At 31.6% G+C, this 19,391-nt stretch overlaps 1 protein-coding gene across 6 annotated transcripts; it reads left to right on the top strand.

Annotated features, from left to right (window-relative positions):
• The first annotated feature begins 1,979 nt into the window (after positions 1 to 1,979).
• Positions 1,980 to 12,572, top strand: LOC145256520 (uncharacterized). Of its 6 annotated transcripts, none has more exons than XM_080115509.1 (6): positions 1,980 to 2,135; positions 2,187 to 2,344; positions 3,768 to 3,841; positions 7,172 to 7,286; positions 10,249 to 10,370; positions 12,243 to 12,572. In XM_080115509.1, the coding sequence occupies exons 2-6, from the start codon at positions 2,230 to 2,232 to the stop codon at positions 12,390 to 12,392; spliced, it is 576 nt and encodes a 191-aa protein (XP_079971635.1). In that variant the 5' UTR covers positions 1,980 to 2,135; positions 2,187 to 2,229; the 3' UTR covers positions 12,393 to 12,572. The 6 variants fall into 6 exon arrangements, with proteins under 6 accessions (XP_079971635.1, XP_079971640.1, XP_079971639.1 ...); XM_080115511.1 differs by having other exon boundaries at positions 1,995 to 2,153; XM_080115510.1 differs by having other exon boundaries at positions 1,996 to 2,156.
• The last annotated feature ends 6,819 nt before the right edge of the window (positions 12,573 to 19,391 follow it).

Raw genomic sequence — 19,391 nt, 5'->3', positions numbered from 1 at the left:
CTCATCAAAAGCCTCCTGTGGTGTGCGTCCGTTCAAATACAAAAACCGAATCACTGCTCGACATTCAACAGACTCCATTTCACACCTGACTACAGTTCAAACACCTGTAAAACAGAAACCACAATTAGTTCAGAGATTGGTGATTGTATTGGCCAGTTGCTATTAGGCAACCCACCGATCGCGTGTGCAGAAACAAATCTCCGAAATCAACCCAAAACTCTATTTGTCCCATGCACAAACCATTCATTAAATCTGGCTTGTGTACATGCCACTTCTGTAGCGGTTCACTCTGTTACATTTTAGGCATACTGGACCGGTTCTTCGTGTTCTTTTCTACATTTGCACATAACTGAGACGTCTGGATTCAGTTGACCGGTACAAGTATCGAGCAGACTGTGGAAACTAGATAGAGTAGTCTAGCAGATGCTGTAAATGTGGTAAAAAAATTATTGGAAATCATCATTGCCCTGGGGCAGTTCACAGAAGAAGGAGAAAATGCAACCACAAAATCCGATGCATCTTTAATTCTCAACTCTGTATTGTCGTTTCCGTTTCTTTTATTTCTTTGGAAAACTATTCTACCAGAAATCAATGATGCCCAGAAGTATTTTCAAGAAAAAGGGCTGGATCTGCAATAAAGTTCTGTAAGGCTGACGACGTTGAGAGATTACCTTCTTCAGAATAGAGAAAAGAGGGTGAACACTGCCAAAGGCGAGTCTAAAAACTCTGAAATGACGATAATCATGGAGCATAGTGTCCGCTAAAACAACGAATGGATGGGGAACGATTGACTGATGCAACACTGAGTTTTGATACTGAGTGGAGACTTGCTGATAGAGTGAATTTAGATAGAGTTATTGATAAATTTGCCGAAAAAAAGCGCGAAAAGTATGTTTGTAAATTTTTAACTGATTTGAGGCCTGCCGATAATTCCCTCACAAAATATTAAATTTATAGCCTTATTTTCAATTCCAAAATACATTTATTAAAAAGAAAATTAAACTATTTTTACAAGGATTGAAATATTATTAGCAACAACAAATTTCTTAAATTTCGTGCTTATACCGACGCATGAATGGATTCCGAAAAACACAGATAAAGACGTTCTTCAGGAGGCTCCACCTCTTTATAATACCATTATGAAGAAAAAGAAACAAAACTGCATCGGAATATCCTCTCCTTGATGCAGACATGTTTTTGGCGAGAATTCGAAAATAACTACAATAAAAAAGTAAATAAAAAGGATTTAATCATTTCTTTACCTTTTCATGTTTTTAAAAGTTTTTATTCAAATTTATAAATTAAAATTTTTATTATTCTCATTTAAATTTTAAAAAAATGTTTTCTAAAATGTGTAACTTTCCATTTCCTAATTTTTGCGCTTAAATCGACCGATTACACACAAGGGTTTCAAAAAGCTTTACCTCTTCATAATAACATTATGAAGAAAAAGAAATGAAAACTTCATCGGACTATCCTCTCTTTGATACAGCCATGTTATTTGGCAAAAATTCGGACTTTAACAACAACAAAGTAAATAAAATGATTTTATCATTTCATAACATTGTCACATGTCCAAATGTTCTCATTTAAATTCATTATTATATTTGTTTCTGTAGCCAATTGATTTAATTCAACATTTTTTTATTATTTAAATAATGCGTTTGTTTTGAAATATATTAGTCTAGCGTGTAACTCATATTTGTCCCCCCGAAAATTTAGTAGCTGGTACTAAGTAATATAACGGACAAACAAACATTAATGTTATATATAAATTTATTGAAACTTACAAATGAACGAATTGCGTAAAGCTGTAAAAAAGGTGTCAAAACCGCGTAATTCGTCATTTATCGAAGCCAAGTAAGAATCGTGAACATCAATAAATTATCAGTTTCATTTAATGTATTATTAATGATTGAACGGTTTTTTCCGTACCTCCTCACCCGGCTTTGCGCGAATTAGAATGTCAATATAAAAAGCATTGCATGTATAAATCGAAGTATTCGTGGTGTTTTCCAAAGTAGAAACAGAACCGAACACTCATAGTTCAGTGTTTCTGCTTCAAGGAAATGTCTTTTAGTTACTTATCCTACAATAGCATTATTATTCTTTGAAATAATAATAATAATAATAATAATAATAATAATAATAATAATAATAATAATAATAATAATAATAATAATAATCAGCTTTTTTATTGAAATAGATTACTTATATAGTAACGGCATAATGTTTACTGATATCTTTTGGCCATGCTTGATTCTCGAAATATTCGTAATGGGACTTGTGTCTACGGACTGTCCTAACTTCCATCTACAGACAGAATACTGCAACAGCAAAATTGGTAAGTAAAAAAAAAATACACGAATAATTCATATATTATAGTTTGTCAGGCTTGACCTTGTCATTAACACGTCAGTTGATTTAAAATACTTGACTTAAAATAAAATTTGATTGCTAGGCACATCGGATTTCGGATGGATGAAAGCACCCGAATCAGAGGTTGTGTTGTTTTCCGTATGTCTCTATTGTAAATATACTTTTATTAATGCGCCAGGCTTTAGTTTGAATTGTTTTATTTTTGGTTCAGTTGTAATAATATTTTCAAATATATGTTTGGTATGTCGGTTGGTTTGTTTAACACTACTGCATTTGAATTTGTTTTTGCATATATTGATATTTATATTAAAACAAGTGTTTTATATATTTAAAAAGATAAACGTATCTTTGTTATAGCTGGGTTGCACATTGTTTAAATATTAATTTTAATTTATTCTCTATAAGTCTTTCGATGTCGTATGGGATGGTCATTTTCTGTAAACTAGTTTAATTTAGGTAAAGACTACACGATTTATAGTTGCTTAATATTTGCCTAAAAAGGCTATAGTAAAGACAATCCTCTTCCCATATATAATTATGTATGCACATATATTTTTCTTTAAAAAATGCCTACTAAACTCCTTAATCAGACATGAAACTTCATAATGTTATATTTTGATTTTAGAAATCGGTGCAAAAGTGAGAAAATAAAATAAAAAATAAAATTTGCAATATGAAATTCGAATAATGGAATTACAAATGTGCATGGGTGACGTAATAAATATCGGTTCGTGTTTTAAATTTTAGCCTTGCAGTAAACACGTTACCCTAGTACAGTCATTAACGGCAAAGGAAAAAGTAAACTATACGTTAAAACTTTGTTTTCGATTCTCACTAGTGACGTTGGATTAATTTTTTAAAATTTAATTTAAATCATTACTATATATTGGGTCAAATATAATATAACGTACGAAATGTACATTAATTAAAATATACGTAAGCGTATTTTACTAGTGAACGATGCTAGTCGGCTTGATAGTTTTTTTTTTAATAACAATCAGTCTAAAAATTACGACGAAAAATATTTCATATAATAACAATAATCACAAATCTTGCATAGTAAATGATTCGACTCACTCGTTACACGAAGTGGTGAATGTAGGTATTGAGAGTGAACGATGACTGAAAATTTTACGTATTTTGGGTTGGTGTTATGGTTGTATATTACTTTTCCACACCACACTATTCTCTCATGTGATAAGTATCTATTTTTCCACCAAGTAAACTATAAGAAACGTGCCAGAGGTTAATATTTTCCAAGTATCACAAATCCAAATCAACCGAAATACCTCACGAGAATTAAAAGACGCGGCGATGATAATATCTATGTTACTAACACATATTTATGTATCAGTAACTTTACTAATTTATATTTTACTTTATTGCAGTGTTCCTTGCAGAACGCCCACCATCCGTCGGTAAACCAGGTTCAATGGAAATGAAAATTGTAAGTATATTCAAGGTGAGTATGATGTTTATTGTCATACCGAGCATTAAAATACATATCTATGTGAAATATAAATATAACGTTACGGTATGATACCTTATTAACATGTTATGTTCAGATCACGTCACCACGTAATTCACGAAGATATAACATACAGCATTGGGCGGGCTATGTTACCCATCTGCGATGTTTATTACACTTTTTTGCCTATATCTATTAATCAGCAATTTATTGAATAATAAAATTTGCAAACACATGTAATTTGAATTTCTTATATATATATATATATATATATATATATATATATATATATATATATATATATATATATATACAGTAAGTTTTAAAAATATATATGGCAGTTAAGCTACACCAAATATTCCGTGTTTCATCCACGCTACGATTCATGCAGAAATGATTAAATACAATGGAAATACTTTGCTTCAGGATATATATTTTTTTTAAATATTTACGATGTTCTGTATAATCATCTTTATATGGGAATGGAAAGTGTTAATCCAATTTCAGTAGTTATCACTGGTGCTTTCGATTCAACTGCGAATCATCCTCTCTCTTTTATCCGATTTTGTTGGATATCTCTTCAATTCGCCGAGCGGTTTTTTTTTATTTGTAACTAATAAAATAAAAAAACTCAATAAAGAAAAAGAAATCGGAAACAAAAACAATCGATTCTGACGATGATCGGATGTGAAGATAGAAAGAGCTTGAGAAGAATAATTTTTGGGAGCCATAATATACAACATAACAACCGAAATAAAAAACACCACCCAACGAAGTGATAAGATACACAACAAAATCGGAAGAAGACGTGCTTGAATATTATATATATATATATATATATATATATATATTTATATATATATATATATATATATATATATATATACTAGCGGAAAAAAGAAAGTCCGCACTTGTAATTTTTTTAAAAATTGCAAATTTAAGCTTAATTTATGTAACTGTTTTAGAACCTATACCTCAATTTTTTGGCCTTTTATTCTTCTATAATTTACCTGTTCATATAATGGCTTTTAATAGAAATATTCTAGTGTTCACGTCAATTCTAAAAAAATAACTTCAAATTGAGGAGGCAAAAAAAGTCTACACAATGAAAAAATATTATTCGAATATAAATTTCGGACATAAATGCAACACAAATACAACAGAAACACAATGAACTAGTTAATATTTAGTAACATAACCTTCTTGCAATACTCCCGGGAAAGGGCATCCCACTTTTGCGTTTAATTTTTGTCCAAATTTCTTCCAAATTTTAAATTGTATCATTGTGTAGCTGCTGAATGTATGTAATGCCATAAGTTTACGATAAAATTGAAGTCTGGAGATTGTGCAGGCCAATCCAAACATTTCGACCACAGTAGGGATAAAATGCTAAGTCAACATATTAATGTACTTGGTCAAATTGCTACGACCTTGCAAGCGAACTATAGGCCCTGGACCATTGGTCTAATAATGCCCCACATCAAAACTGAATCCCACTAACTTGCAGTGTTGAAACTGAGCACCTAGAATTAAATTCTTCGTTTTCTTCCGACTGACGTACTGCCTACTATCAATGCCTAGTCTATTTAACTTGTTTCGTCGCTAAAAAGCACTTTTGATTAATATGAAGAGTCATGATCTTCATTGCATCTGATGAAGTCCAGACGGCGCTTTCTGTTGTTTACATAAATCATTGGCTTGCATCTTGCAACATATTCACGCAAATTACATTCCTTTAAGCTGTTATTAACAGTAGAGAGTTCTTTTTAACAAAATTGCACTGTTGTTGGATTTGGGCAGCCGTTTCAAATCTGTTTCTTAGGCTACAGATCTTGATAGTATTGTCTTCCCTTAACTCTAGTACAAACAGATTTTGGGTAATCATGAAACTGCCGGTGTTTTGGTGCTTTTGCTCAGTCTTTCGTACTGTTTTCTAACGCATTTAAATCTGCGGCCGATTTCTCGATTAGATGAACCACAAAGGTGGAGATTAATGAGCTACTAACCAAAAGACATTATGGACTAAATATTATGCTGTATAACATACCACAATAAAAAATACGATTAGATATGCTTTGTTGCCTGTTGGTGGATATTTTAAACTGATTTAGGGCCGATCATTTAAGCTGGTTTTAAGCGGATTTGTTGCTGCGGTATTTATTTTTACCTCCTCAATTTTTTTAAACTTCACGTTAATACTAGCATATTTCAATTAAAAGTCAAATATGTACAGGTAAAATTATAAAGGAATAAAAAGCGAATCAAATAGGGTATGTGTTTTTTGAACAGTTACATTAAATTTAGCTAAAATTTGCAGTTTTATAAAAATTACAAGTGCAGACTTTCTTTTTGCACACACTGTATATATAAACAAACAAACAGAAGAAGTAAAGCAAATCCATAAAAACAGGTTTCCAACTGACTACATTATTGTTGTCTTCCATTTAAATAATCCAATTTACCAAATTTCGATTACTACATTATTGTCCCATTGACTACCATGCACTCATTAACCCTTGTCTTAGAGTGGCAGCCGGACTGTAATATGTAAAAAACTAATAACCATAGCAACCTGGAGGCCAGCTTCAGTTTTCCTGCTTCGGTTGTTCGTCCTGTGGTTTTGCCAGGCCACAAATATCTATACTCGGAGGAAAACATGATATTAAAATGCTCATATTTGTGGTACTATGTGACGAAATTACATGAAAATTAGTTAGCTTTCGTTGATAATTATACTATTCTATGGTTACAATTTTATGAAAATTTGTAGAAAACAGCAATGTTTTTAAGCCAAAAGTATGCCAAACTTGCCTGGCAGGCGGGCTTCAGTTTTGGCGATTTGAGATGAATTTTTCGTAGGTCTTTTGTAATCATCACGTGTAAAAAAACAAAACAAAAAAACACTAGTCGTTCATACATTTGATAACGTATTAATTATTTACTTTTATAGTATGACTGGTTTCTAATCACGCACGTTTAGCACAATTTGTAAAAATAAAACACTATTGGTTCATAAACCTGGTCGCATATGGCAAGAATACTCGTCTATTATTCGTTTATTATAAATTATTTTTTTTTGTTTTTTTTAGTTGATCCATCTAATATTTTTAAATTGAACGCGACATATAAATAACATATCACCCATCTCAATACGTATAACCATCCCAGACAAGGGTGAGGCAATCAATATGCGTTTTGCATCATTTCCAACTGTCAGATGGTCGTCATACTTGCAGCAGAAGATGAGGCAGTTTAAAGTTTAACTTGAAACAGACAAACGATCGGAATATATAATTTTCCTTTTTTAAAATAATCTTTTTTCAGGGTAAATGTGCATTGGATGCTATTTCGAAAGATAACTCGGTGATGGTGGAAACAAATATGGATTTTAAAAACTTGACTCAGGGAATTATGGCTGATACAAGTTTTGTTGTTTTCGGTAAATAGCAAAAAATATTAATTCATTTTCTACTTCAGAAAAATTAAATAACTTCAACTAGCAATATCAAAATGAATTTCAAAAATTCAGATATAAAGTTTGTTTATTACGTTATTGAATCCATATTTTCGGTATTTATATGTATATTATTGATGTTTAAATGTATACGTTTAGGTGTTTAAATGCAAAAAATAAAATTTAACTTTCTGATGCATATTAACATCAGAAAGAGGACTTTTAATACCCGCAATAAATTACTACGAAATTAAAAAATAATTTTACGTTATTGAAACTCTATTAGTTTGAGAAAACGTTCATCACTCTACGTTTATTATGAGAAACTCACTGTAAGATTCTTAATTGCATAAAATATTACTAGACGAAATATCTCATCCTGTTTTCATTACAAATTATTCAATTAATAATGAAACAACCTATGCCACTGAGGCGATTTACAATATATACAGGAAGCGATTCAGCCGATAACTGGTGAAAACATTGGCCGCAGACATTTATAAATTGCACCGAGGTTCTATCTTCAGTAAGACCATAACGTCCCATAAATAAGCTACCTGTCTCACACAGTCATGAAGTATATCTCGGATTTCATTACCTACGAAGAAGCAATCGATGTACTGAAAGGTGCATATAAAAGATCCAAAAATAAGTTGTTTTTTTTCTAGACACCTACTTCCGACTTGATGACATGCATCAGGCTTACACTTTGGGCCATTTCCTTAAGAGCCTTCGGACACTGGGGAAAAATTGCAGTTTCTACGAGATTACGGCATTAGAGGCCAAGTCAACACATTTTAGACGCCTTCATTAACGGCTTACGTAATGCTCAGGTAAGACGTTTTCTTGAGAATAAGACCCTTACAATTAGACAGCTTACTGGCAAGACTATACACAGCGAATGTGCTATACAGCAGTCTTGTTCTTATTTACAGCCGGACACCGTTGACATCGTGCTACACTCACTTGTTCCTACTGTCCTCCTAATGACGATAATCCGACGAAGAACAATCGGTCACTGTCGCTTTAAAAGGGACAATTGCTATTATTGTGGCTTTTCTAAACACCTAGGAGTTTCATGCCCTGCCAAAGATACTCGTTGTTATAAATGTAGAAAACTTGGTAATTTTTCTAAGGTATGCAAGTTTTCTAAAGTCCTATACAAGGCACTCGTCAAAATACATCCACCACTTAAGCCACCTCCCCGGAGTGCCTTTCAAAAACTAATGAAAATGTGAAAATTAACGGGAGCTCTACGAATGCTCCGCTCGATACCGGGAGCTAAGAAAATGTTATTAAAATCAACCACTTGTATTTCGTCCCCCCATAGCAGTGTAACAAATGGCAAATGCATATAAAAACTGCTCGAGAAGGGTATAATTGACCCTAGCACATTAACCTGAGGGGTTCAGGAAGTTGTAACCACTTCGGGCATCCATAAAAAAGAGAATTGTTATAAATTACTCTCAACCGATAAATAGATTTTCTCTTTTGGACGCCTTCCCACCACCCAGTATAGACAAAATGATAGGTAAAATAGCCATATATCGTATGTTTAGCACTCTGGACAGAAAAGCGCGTATCATGAGATCGCCATTACACCTAGAGACAAGCTATACAGAGCTTTGGAGGCGAACGATCGACTATATCAATTTCGCAAGATTCCTTTTGGCGTTAGGAATGGGGTAGCTAGATTTCAAAGGATAGTTGTCTAAATTATAACGGATGAGAAACTGGAAGGCACATTCGCGTACATTGACAACGTTACAGTATGTGGCCATAATAAAACGTCACACGACGAAAATCTCATACGGTTCATGTCTGCTGTCGACAAATACATCCTTACCCTAAACTCTATACTTGTTTGGATGTGACAAAATAAACCTATCTTGGTAAACCATAACAAAGGTTATATAGCACCGGATGCAGAAACTTTTATTCCAGATGCTTGTCTCTCACAATCGACCTTCCCTTCAATGGTCTATGAGCATGACTGAAATAACATAAAAAATATAAATGATGTAAAATTCTCATTCAGATTCTCTATTCTATACCTTGCTCACTGTGACTTTTGCTTATTCCTTAAGCGCACAGAAAACATTGGAGTTTGTCGTTATGGGAGAATTGACAAGATAAAAGTGCTGTGACATGCTCAAATAAGACGCGTCCCATGTGTCTTTTCATAAGTTGTTGTAACGGTACAAAAAGTCAATTGCAGCCGGAGGAGATTACTTCGAAAGGTGGACAAGAGTTTTCTGTGTGTAAAATCAGCAAAAAAGGGCCAATACATAAAAAGTCATGAAATTTCCTTTTGTCGTTAGTTATTGGCTCTACCTTTGATTATAATAGTATTCATTTTTCCTCATTCACTGTTTTTATACAAGATTAGTTTTTGTAGAGATTTTCTGTCTGAACATATAGTTGGTAATAAACATAATATTAATAATAAAGACAAATACTTTTATTCATTACTTTTTAATGTTAAATATTGAGCAAAATTAAATGTTTTATTATCTTTGATATACGTGTTTTTCCGAATTTGTGGAGTCAAGAAAGTATGCAGGTTTGAGTATGATATTCCCATCAAATTCTCTTAAAATATTTTTGTCAATAGTCCTGTTTTGGACAGTACTATAATGATGGAAGTGGACTCCATTTCTCTATAGTAAACAAGTAAACAAGGTTGTGTTTGCGCAAAAAATTACTGATAACCATGTAAAATATAAATGATGCTTTAATACTCTGATAAAATGTATCAATTAAACACGTTGATAGTTAAAGTATTAAACGCACACTCGAAGAAATTACAAGCAATTCTAATGCGCCATTTACAACTCGGCATAAATAATTCGCATTATATAAGATGAATAATTTGATATTAAATGAAACATTCGATGGAATCAAGTAAACGCTGTCTTTAATGATTTCGTCTTTCATATTTTGTAAGGTAAAATTAAAGATGGAACATTTTCTGCTGAAGGGTGTATACAATTTTACCCGAAGAAATGGTTGAGATCGTACCAGAAATCGGCTCTACTTTATAAATACAGACGCGGTTGTGATTGTGTCGTAAGTATCGCAGACTTCAAACTGTTTCTTTAAATACATCTTCTGCAATTTATAATAAAAATTTCAATAGTTTATGAGTTTCGCAACAACATATTACTATTTTTTCTCTGTTTCGCCTTTTAAGACAAATAATCGTTTTCTTAAAATGAGTCAACCTGTGATACAAAGCAATACTTTTTTTCTGTTAATGTATCTAAACTTTTTTAGAAACACATATGTTAAGTTTCACCATTTATTCAGGTCAATAATTATAACTACATTATAACCGATTTTTATAAAGTATTTAAACTAAGATTTACCAGCGCATATTTGCAAGATATATTTATTACTATAGTAAACACATAAAAGAAAAGAGAAGGGATTAATGAAACAGGGATGACTGTAAAACAACAACTACGAGAATTTAGACTGGGCAATCATATACTTTTTGATATAAGTTCAGATGTATTAATAAAACGAACTAAAATTTGTAAAGTGCCCAATACATAAATAGACATTTAATAAAACCTGTCGTCGTCGTCGTCGTCGTCGTCGTCATCATCATCATCATCATCATCGTATCGAAGATTCTCTTGTCGACATCGCTTTCCTTGGTGTATTTTCTAGTTATAGTACTTTTAAAGAAGACATAGAGTATATACATAGAGTCCCACAAAAGCTGAGGGAGTTTACATTCGATTATCTTCCTCAATATTTAAGTTATGCTTACCAATTTTTATATGTAGGTAGATGAGCCTCTCCGCTATTTGTGAGATATTATTCTAATTTTATTATTAGTTATTTCTTATTAGTTATTTCTTATTAGTTATTTCTTATTAGTTATTTATTATAAGTTATAATACTTTTAAAGAAAACATAGACTATATATAAGAGGGGACGCGTGAAAGTTGTCAACATTTTATATGTAAGTGATTTTGTGGAACGAACTGGCTTCGAACCTGGGACACCAAAGTAGTCAATCAGTGTCGATAATTATTTGAAAACAGTTATCCCCTATATCATATCGACGCTAGAAAAGTTTTACGCAAATCAACAGCGTGATCACACTTTTTAATTATTGCACGCGGGCAATACAAGGTTTTCCGGAAAAATAAGTTCCGCGTTGACAATTTTACTGCAAGTGTTTGGTCACCGTCAAAGGCCTCGAATGAACATCAGCAGCATCCTTTCATCTGTTCCAGAAGAAGATATCCCGGCAGCAATGAACTCCTCTGAACATTATATATCACTCATCGAGCTCTAAGCATGTACCTATAACACGGGATAACTTCCGCAAATTGAGTTACATATTAGAGGCTTGATGACACCGCAGCGCCACCTGCAAACAATCGCTCACCTCCTCACGGGCTGTTTCAAATGACGATTTCACCATTACGATAGATCTCGAAATGGTGAAAAATTATGCATTATAGAATCAAGTAATCTACTGTCAGCCATTTCTCTTGAGCGCATTGATCACGTGATCATCGGCAGGAGTAGTGGTTTTTGGAAAAGTTTTTTTTCACTTATATTCATCTGTTTTTTTTTTCTCTGTTGTCTGACAGTCGAAGTAGGATGAAGAAAAGGGTGTTTATTATATATATAGGTTGTATTTAATGTTTATTTTTAAATACGTTTAGTATGTTTATATCAATATCAAATAATATGCTGTTAACAATATGTTTTAATTAGAATTGCTTAAATTCATTTTAATTCCTGTGTGAAATGTTTTATTTGATTTTTGTATTAATAGTTACTTTGTTTATTATTTCAGTTTTTTTTGGTTGCTATTCTGAGTGATATTATATCGTTAAATCTCTACAGATTTCTGGAAAAATAGGTGATATGTGAGCCGTCGTACAAGAGTTGTTGTAGATTTTGTTCTTTTTACAGGATGAAATAGACCCCAAGTTTGATGATATAACATGCGAATATCTATATTCATCTATGGTAAAGACAGAGGGAAAATGTACCTGGTCTAGTACGAAACCGTACGTAATATGCCGTGATTTTCTCAAATGGATAGGATCAAAAAGGTATTAACATCGGAATCATCGTTGATTATTGCTATGAGTACATTTCCTTCTTCATAATTTTTTGAACTTTTTAAAGGAGAAATATTCTTCTAGAAAACGGAAAATTTTTACCAAATGAACATCCGCTTCAGCGGATATTCCAACGAATTGTATATAAAACAAAATCGCAATAAAACTTATAATTATGTCTCGTTTTTTTTCTAATGTATTTCACACACACACATACATACACACGCACACATATATATATGCATATATATATATATATGTATACAAATATATATATATATATATATACAAATATATATATATATATATATATATATATATATATATATATATATATATATATATATATATATATATATATATATATATATACAGTCCCGGCAAGAAGAAAGTCGGCACTTGTAATGTTGTCAAAAACTGCAACTTTAAGGTAAATTTAAAGCAACTGTTCAAGCAAAATATACCTCATTTGATTCGCCTTTCATTCTTCTATATTTTACCTGTTCATATCTGACTTTTATTTGAAATATTCAAGTGCCCACGTCAATAAGATAATTTCAAATTATGGAGGCAAAAACAAGTCACAGCAACACATTTGCTTAAAAGCAGCTTAAACTATCGCCCCTAAACCAGTTTAAAATATCCACCAACAGGCAACAAAGCATCTCTAACCGTAATTGGTGTTGTTCTAGGTTATATGACGTAAAATGTACATGAAAAAGTAAAGAACTAGTTGTTAAAACTAGAAAAGAAAAGGACAATAAATTGTAGTAAAAAATATAATAAGTTCATAATTGCAGCATTAAGAATCAATTGAATTAAAAAATATATCAATCATTTTTCTAGGGTCCCAATGATTCACTTGTTCTTAGTCAATCTTACTTGTTGGCCACATAAACACATCTATAATAACAATGTACGACACGTGTCTGCTTTCAATAAAATCACCCCAATTATCTCCCGTTCATGCTTTCATCCTCTCTATTTCATTTGATATTTCTCTAACCGCGACAGCAGTAATTTAATGGGAACAGTAGTCGTTGAAGTGATGTGGTTGCTACGGAATCAGTCATAAAAAGCATCGCCTACCTCCTGACATATTTTAACGATTTTGGCCACCACTAAACTTATAATAACTTTGTTTTACTGAACGAAAATTGAAATATATTTCAAAATATAGCTGCGAAGGTTTTCTATAAATTCTATTGTTTGAAATGTGGTCAAAAATGATTGAGGGGTGGAAGCGTTTAAGCAGTTCTAATGACTTAATTTACCACTTAACCATATATCTAAACACTATATTGTTTGAATGATTTATATATATACATATATATATATATATATATGTATATATATATATATAGCCAGTAGAGTTTAGTTTCCTAGAAGTACATCCAATGAAACCACATGTGTCTACCAAAATAGTGCTTAATGAGTGAACAGAGCAGGTATATTAATTTTATTTATACAAACATTAATGGCTACATATGTGCATACATGTTTCTGTAATCACCCACGTTGGGGGATTACGTCTTCAGACGGTAATTCTTGGCCTGAAGACGTAATCCCCCAACGTGGGTTATTACAGAAACATGTATGCACATATGTAGCCATTAATGTTTGTATAAATAAAATTAATATATATATGTGTGTGTGTGTGTGTGTGTGTGTATGACTATGTGTATGTCTATGTGTGTGTGCGTATATGTATATACATCGGGAAATCGAAATTAAAAATATAAATAATTCGCCCCCACCCATCCTGCACCGACCTTATAGCCAATAAAAAATCCATAAATGCAAAAATCCCCAAAGAAAAAAAATAAAGAAAAGCGCGCCTAATGATAATCGGGTGCAAGGATAGAAAGCGCTTGAGAAGAATATGGCTTAACAAAAATGTTGGGTGGAATTTTATACAACATACTAGCTGAAATAAAACGGATCGCTTGGTGAATGAAAAAGATACCCATAAAATCGACATTTTGTTGCAATATAAAAATATTATCTTTCATCTAGCAGTTAATGATATAGATATAAGATTTTCAAGGATTTTTTTTTAAGTGCAACAGAATGTACATTACATAAAATAAATCCAAGGTAATTTTTAAACCTTACTTTGTAAAATTCATAAAAGTGCACTTTGAAAATAAATAAATTTCAAATTTCAATCTTGCACCTTTATTTTAAAAACCTTTAGTAAACCCATTTTGTTTAACAATTTTCATGCCTTGGATGAATTGCTTTTCTAACTTATATATATATTGATTTTGTTGTTGTTCCTTTTTATGAAACGGATTTTTAATTTGATTATAATTTGATTTTTAAATTTTAAATTATCAATCACATTACTTAATATTGAATTAGCTCTAGGACATTTAACTATCGAGCTTATTATATATCTAAATTACAACGAGCACCTTCTCTTTCCTGTATTTTAATTAAACTAGTAATTTCACTGTTACATTAAAATACACTCAGCTCTTTAGACTATTGTTCTAATCTCCTTTAAATCATATATATATATATATATATATAATCAGAGAGAGAGAGATAGAGAGTGATAACTTTGCTGTGTTTGTTGGAGAAAACACAAGCTAAATTTAAGAGGACAGAGAAATATTCTATACTAGCTGGATCCGTGAACCGGCATTGCCCAGTATTAATATTCTCCACAGCCCCGCGTAAAAAATAAAAGTACTTTTGTTGTTGTTGTTGTTGTTGTTGTAACCAACTAGCAAGCTCCTTACGTCGTGAGCGGCTTTCAAAATGGAGACCACCAACATACCCATGCTAGGAACGTCTTTCGGAATAAACACCCACTTTATGAGTGGGGACTGTTGGGTAATTATATGTATATAAAATATATTTTACAGCAAATAAAATAGATTTGTGACATATGGCGTTTAAACATAATTAAACATATCTAAATTAAACTCAGCTATTTTCCATCTAATATATAAAGGAAAAATTGGCTCTCTATTGAACTTGCTTTCGTCGCTAAAAAGTATTTTGACCAATATGAAGAGTTATGCTCTTCATTGCATCTGCCGAAGTCCAGACAGCGCTTTCTGTTCTTTACACAATTGATTGGCTTGCATCTTGCAACATATCCTCCCGAATTAAATTCCTTTAAGCTGTTCTTAACAGGAGAATGAGAGAACTTTTAACAAGATTGCACTGTTGTTGGATTTGGGAGCCATTTCAAATATGTTTCTTAGGCTGCGGATCTTGATAGCATTGTCTCCCTGTTAGAATAACTCTAGTACTGCAGGTGTTTTGGTGCTTTTAAACAGTCTTTCGTACAGTTTTTTCATCACATTAAAATGTGCGGCCGATTTCCGATTGGATAACCAAAAAGGTGGAGATTAATAAGCTCCTGACGATGACTAAGAGAAAGTCGTGGCATATGGTGGTCTAAATATTACGTTGCATTACTTGAAACAACAACAATTACGATTAGAGATACTTAGTTGCCTGTTGGTTGATATTTTAAACTAATTTATGAGCGATAATTTAATATGGTTTAAGCGAATTCGTTGCTGCGGACTTTCTATTTGCCTCCTCAATTGGTATTTATTTTTTTAATTGATGTGAACACAAGAATATTTCAATTAAAAGTCAACTATGAACGGGTAAACCTATTGAGGAATAAGAGCGGCGAATCAAATGAGGTATAACTTGTTGAAACTGTTACATTAAATTTAGCTTTGGAAAAATACAAGTGCAGACTTTCTTTTTGCCGTCACTTTATATATATATATATATATATATATATATATATATACAACTTTTTTGGATATTGATTTTTGGATTTTACCGTTAATCGATATTTTACCCGTCACCAAACAATCCATTCACGTTAAATCACCTTTTTCTTCATCATATTCCCTCTTCTTCACTATTTGTTGCCAAGTAAGATCTATAGCTTTCTTCTAGTTTCATCAAATAATTTTGCAAGCAAAATCCGATCCTGCATTTTGCTAAATCATGCTCTCTGATGAGAAGGAAAGTATTTCTTCGAAACTCCGCGGATTACGGACTATCTACTTAGTTGTGCTTACTTTTTTAAAATTAAATGTTTTTAACTTTGTTCAAAGTGTTTTTAACATGTTTATTTAACTACTTGTTCTTATATATATATATATATATATATATATATATATATATGAGATACTCGATTTTAGCTCTGTTAAAAATAGTTTAACATATTGCCAAAACTATGTTAATTTCGTTGTATTAATTTAATGAATTTTTTACAAAAAATTAGTGTAATATAATTGTTTGTGAGATGAAATTCGGATGTACCACGATATGAATGCAGAGAAAAATACGTGATTTTGTTTAATTTATAAGCGTAAATAGTTACGTGTAATTAGTGTATTTATTATCAAAAATGATAACGTCAAAAGAAAAAAATATATTCTTTCAGTTCCTGTAATCCCCTCTTTCCGTCAAATACATTTAATATAATTTTCTGCGATATAAAAATCGTATATACAACTTTAAGAAACTAAACTAAAACAATAACACGTGATTTACCTTTTATTGATAATCGCAAATTGTAACGTGTATTTACAGTATTAAATCTCGGAAAGTGGCATTACACTTTTTTCAAGTAAAAAAAAAAAATTTAAGCGCTACAGAGTCGTATTTCTTATCAATAAATAGCATAAAAATAATTGTTAGATTTACGTTTTTTTTCTAATCCTAAAGTGTTAGGTTGGTTGGTAGCTTTTATTTATTTGTTTATTTTTTCATATAAAAATATAATTTGCAATAAGCTTTTTTTCTAGTGACAACATGTTTGAAGCGTAAATTGTTAGGTGTAAGTACCGGATGTTATGACTGCTGGAAAATATTTTACTTTGTCGTATATATTTCAAATAAATTGTTATGAATGGTCATGTAGTTTATTTAATGTTTATCGAAGTTCTTGTAAAGAAATAGTTATAAATAAAAGAATTTGAGGAGTTCATTAATTTGGGAATCGGGAGAAGGAAATGTTATGGTATGTGTGCAAATGTCGGAGCCAGGAAATTACGGTGTTAATCTACATATGACCCAAATGCAGGACACCTACCGGTGTCGACTAGGAGCGGGAGTAATACTTTTTTTTGTTATTCCCTAATGCATATTATAGAGTGTTGTATCATCAGCACATATACAAATCTCGGACACAATATTATCAGGGACGTCGTTTATAAATATCAGGAATAATAATGGTCAAAGGAACGACCCCTGAGGCACTCCCGCATCAATGTTATGCTGCTTGTATGTACATCCGTCAACGACAACCTGTATGCTTCTATGTTCTAAGAAGGATCTAATTATATTTAGTATACGTCCAGTTACGATTTAATTGTTATTAGCATCCCTTTATGGAGATTTTGTCAAATGCCTTGGATATATCAAGGACTAAAGGCCTGGCCTCGTCCATATATACACATATGTCCTTATATACAGCAACAAATTTTGTATTAATAAAGTTAATAGTTTTATTTTAGTTTTATTTTAAAAACTACCGCTAATAAATTATGTATCTAACAATATTTATATTATTTTATGTAATGTATTTTTTAAATTTTATTTATTTGAGTTATTATAGTTATTGGACTTTATTTTTCTAACCCGTGCCTGTGAATGCACACCTTCGAACGTATAGTTTTATATCCGTCTTGCAGCGGTTCCCGGCGTTGCCCGGTCGTAAAAGACACTAAATTTATCCAGTATCATGTAATCACATGACTAGGCCGGCCAATTAGAATATGTCCTTGTACGGAGCAACACATTTTGCAAATTATATCTATTAACCATACGCACTTTGGTAAATTATTTACAAATGAGATATTACGTATTAATAATATATAAGTGATGGTATTGCGATATTACCGTTAATGAGGTTGGGAAGAACACTTAAATTACTTAATAAGCCAGACTGGAGATTATAAAGATTAAAGTGTGGCATGGATTAATGTTGAAAACGCTATTATATCAATATATAGGAGGAGAAATTAGATTATTTATGAGAACGTTTCATTAAAAGAAAACTTCTCCGCATATGTGGCAGCAGAACACAATTTTGATAAACGTGAAAGATACGGGTCCGGAATATTTTAGTTTTAATTTACCGATGTAGAGTATTTTTGTTGTCAAATAATGTTCGTATAGTTAAAAAATCATATCTGTAATCTTAATCGCAGATGGGGCGGTTTTGCATTTTTTAACTTAACTCTAAACAATCTTTTTGTCTGCGTTTAAATATAACTTTTTTTTATAGATCTGTGCTTGTGACACAATTATTTCCTGCTCTATTTTTAATAGTTTCTTTTGTAGCTGTGTTATTTCTCGATATCTTTTCGAAGCATGTGTTTTATTTTTTACAATATCGCTATTGATGTTCTGTATGTAATTCATTTGGTAAGCGTGTGATTGTTTTCATAGACAATTTGATTTCGAAGATACTTTTTTGTCTCAGGTAAATTTAAGTACATATTTTCTAGTAAAAAATGTTGCCTTAAAAATTTCATTCAGATTTTAAACACGGCAAGGAAACGTATAGAATGCTTCATAATGTTTTTGAATCATCTTTTATGAATCAAACATCAGTTTTTAGATGGCATAGAAGATTCAAGGAAGGCAGAAAGTGTGTGATAAATGATGAGAGGTGTAGGAAGAGTAAGAAACTCAGAACACGAGATTTTATTGGGAAAACAAGTGTGTTTACCGGTAAGTTTCAAACTAAATACATTTTCAGATTTCTGTTTGATTTTGTTTTAATTTTATCATAATTTAGAACCGGAGTGAATATAATTGTCCACAACGGTAACATGGCCTCATAAATGATTTTCATGTATTTTCTAGTCTGCATGTAACGAAAACGTGGGTAGCCATTTATTTTTCTCACTTTATAAGGAAGTATTGTAAATTATACTAAATTTATGGTTGGACATAATATTATTTTTCTTTTTGAGAGAAGTATTTTTGGATGTATACTTTC

This window comes from Euprymna scolopes, chromosome 32 (assembly GCF_053919585.1).
Source record: "Euprymna scolopes isolate OS-2025 chromosome 32, ASM5391958v1, whole genome shotgun sequence".
NCBI lineage: Eukaryota > Metazoa > Mollusca > Cephalopoda > Sepiida > Sepiolidae > Euprymna > Euprymna scolopes.
Note: the sequence above shows the minus strand (reverse complement) of the source record. Positions and strands in the feature narration are given on the sequence as shown.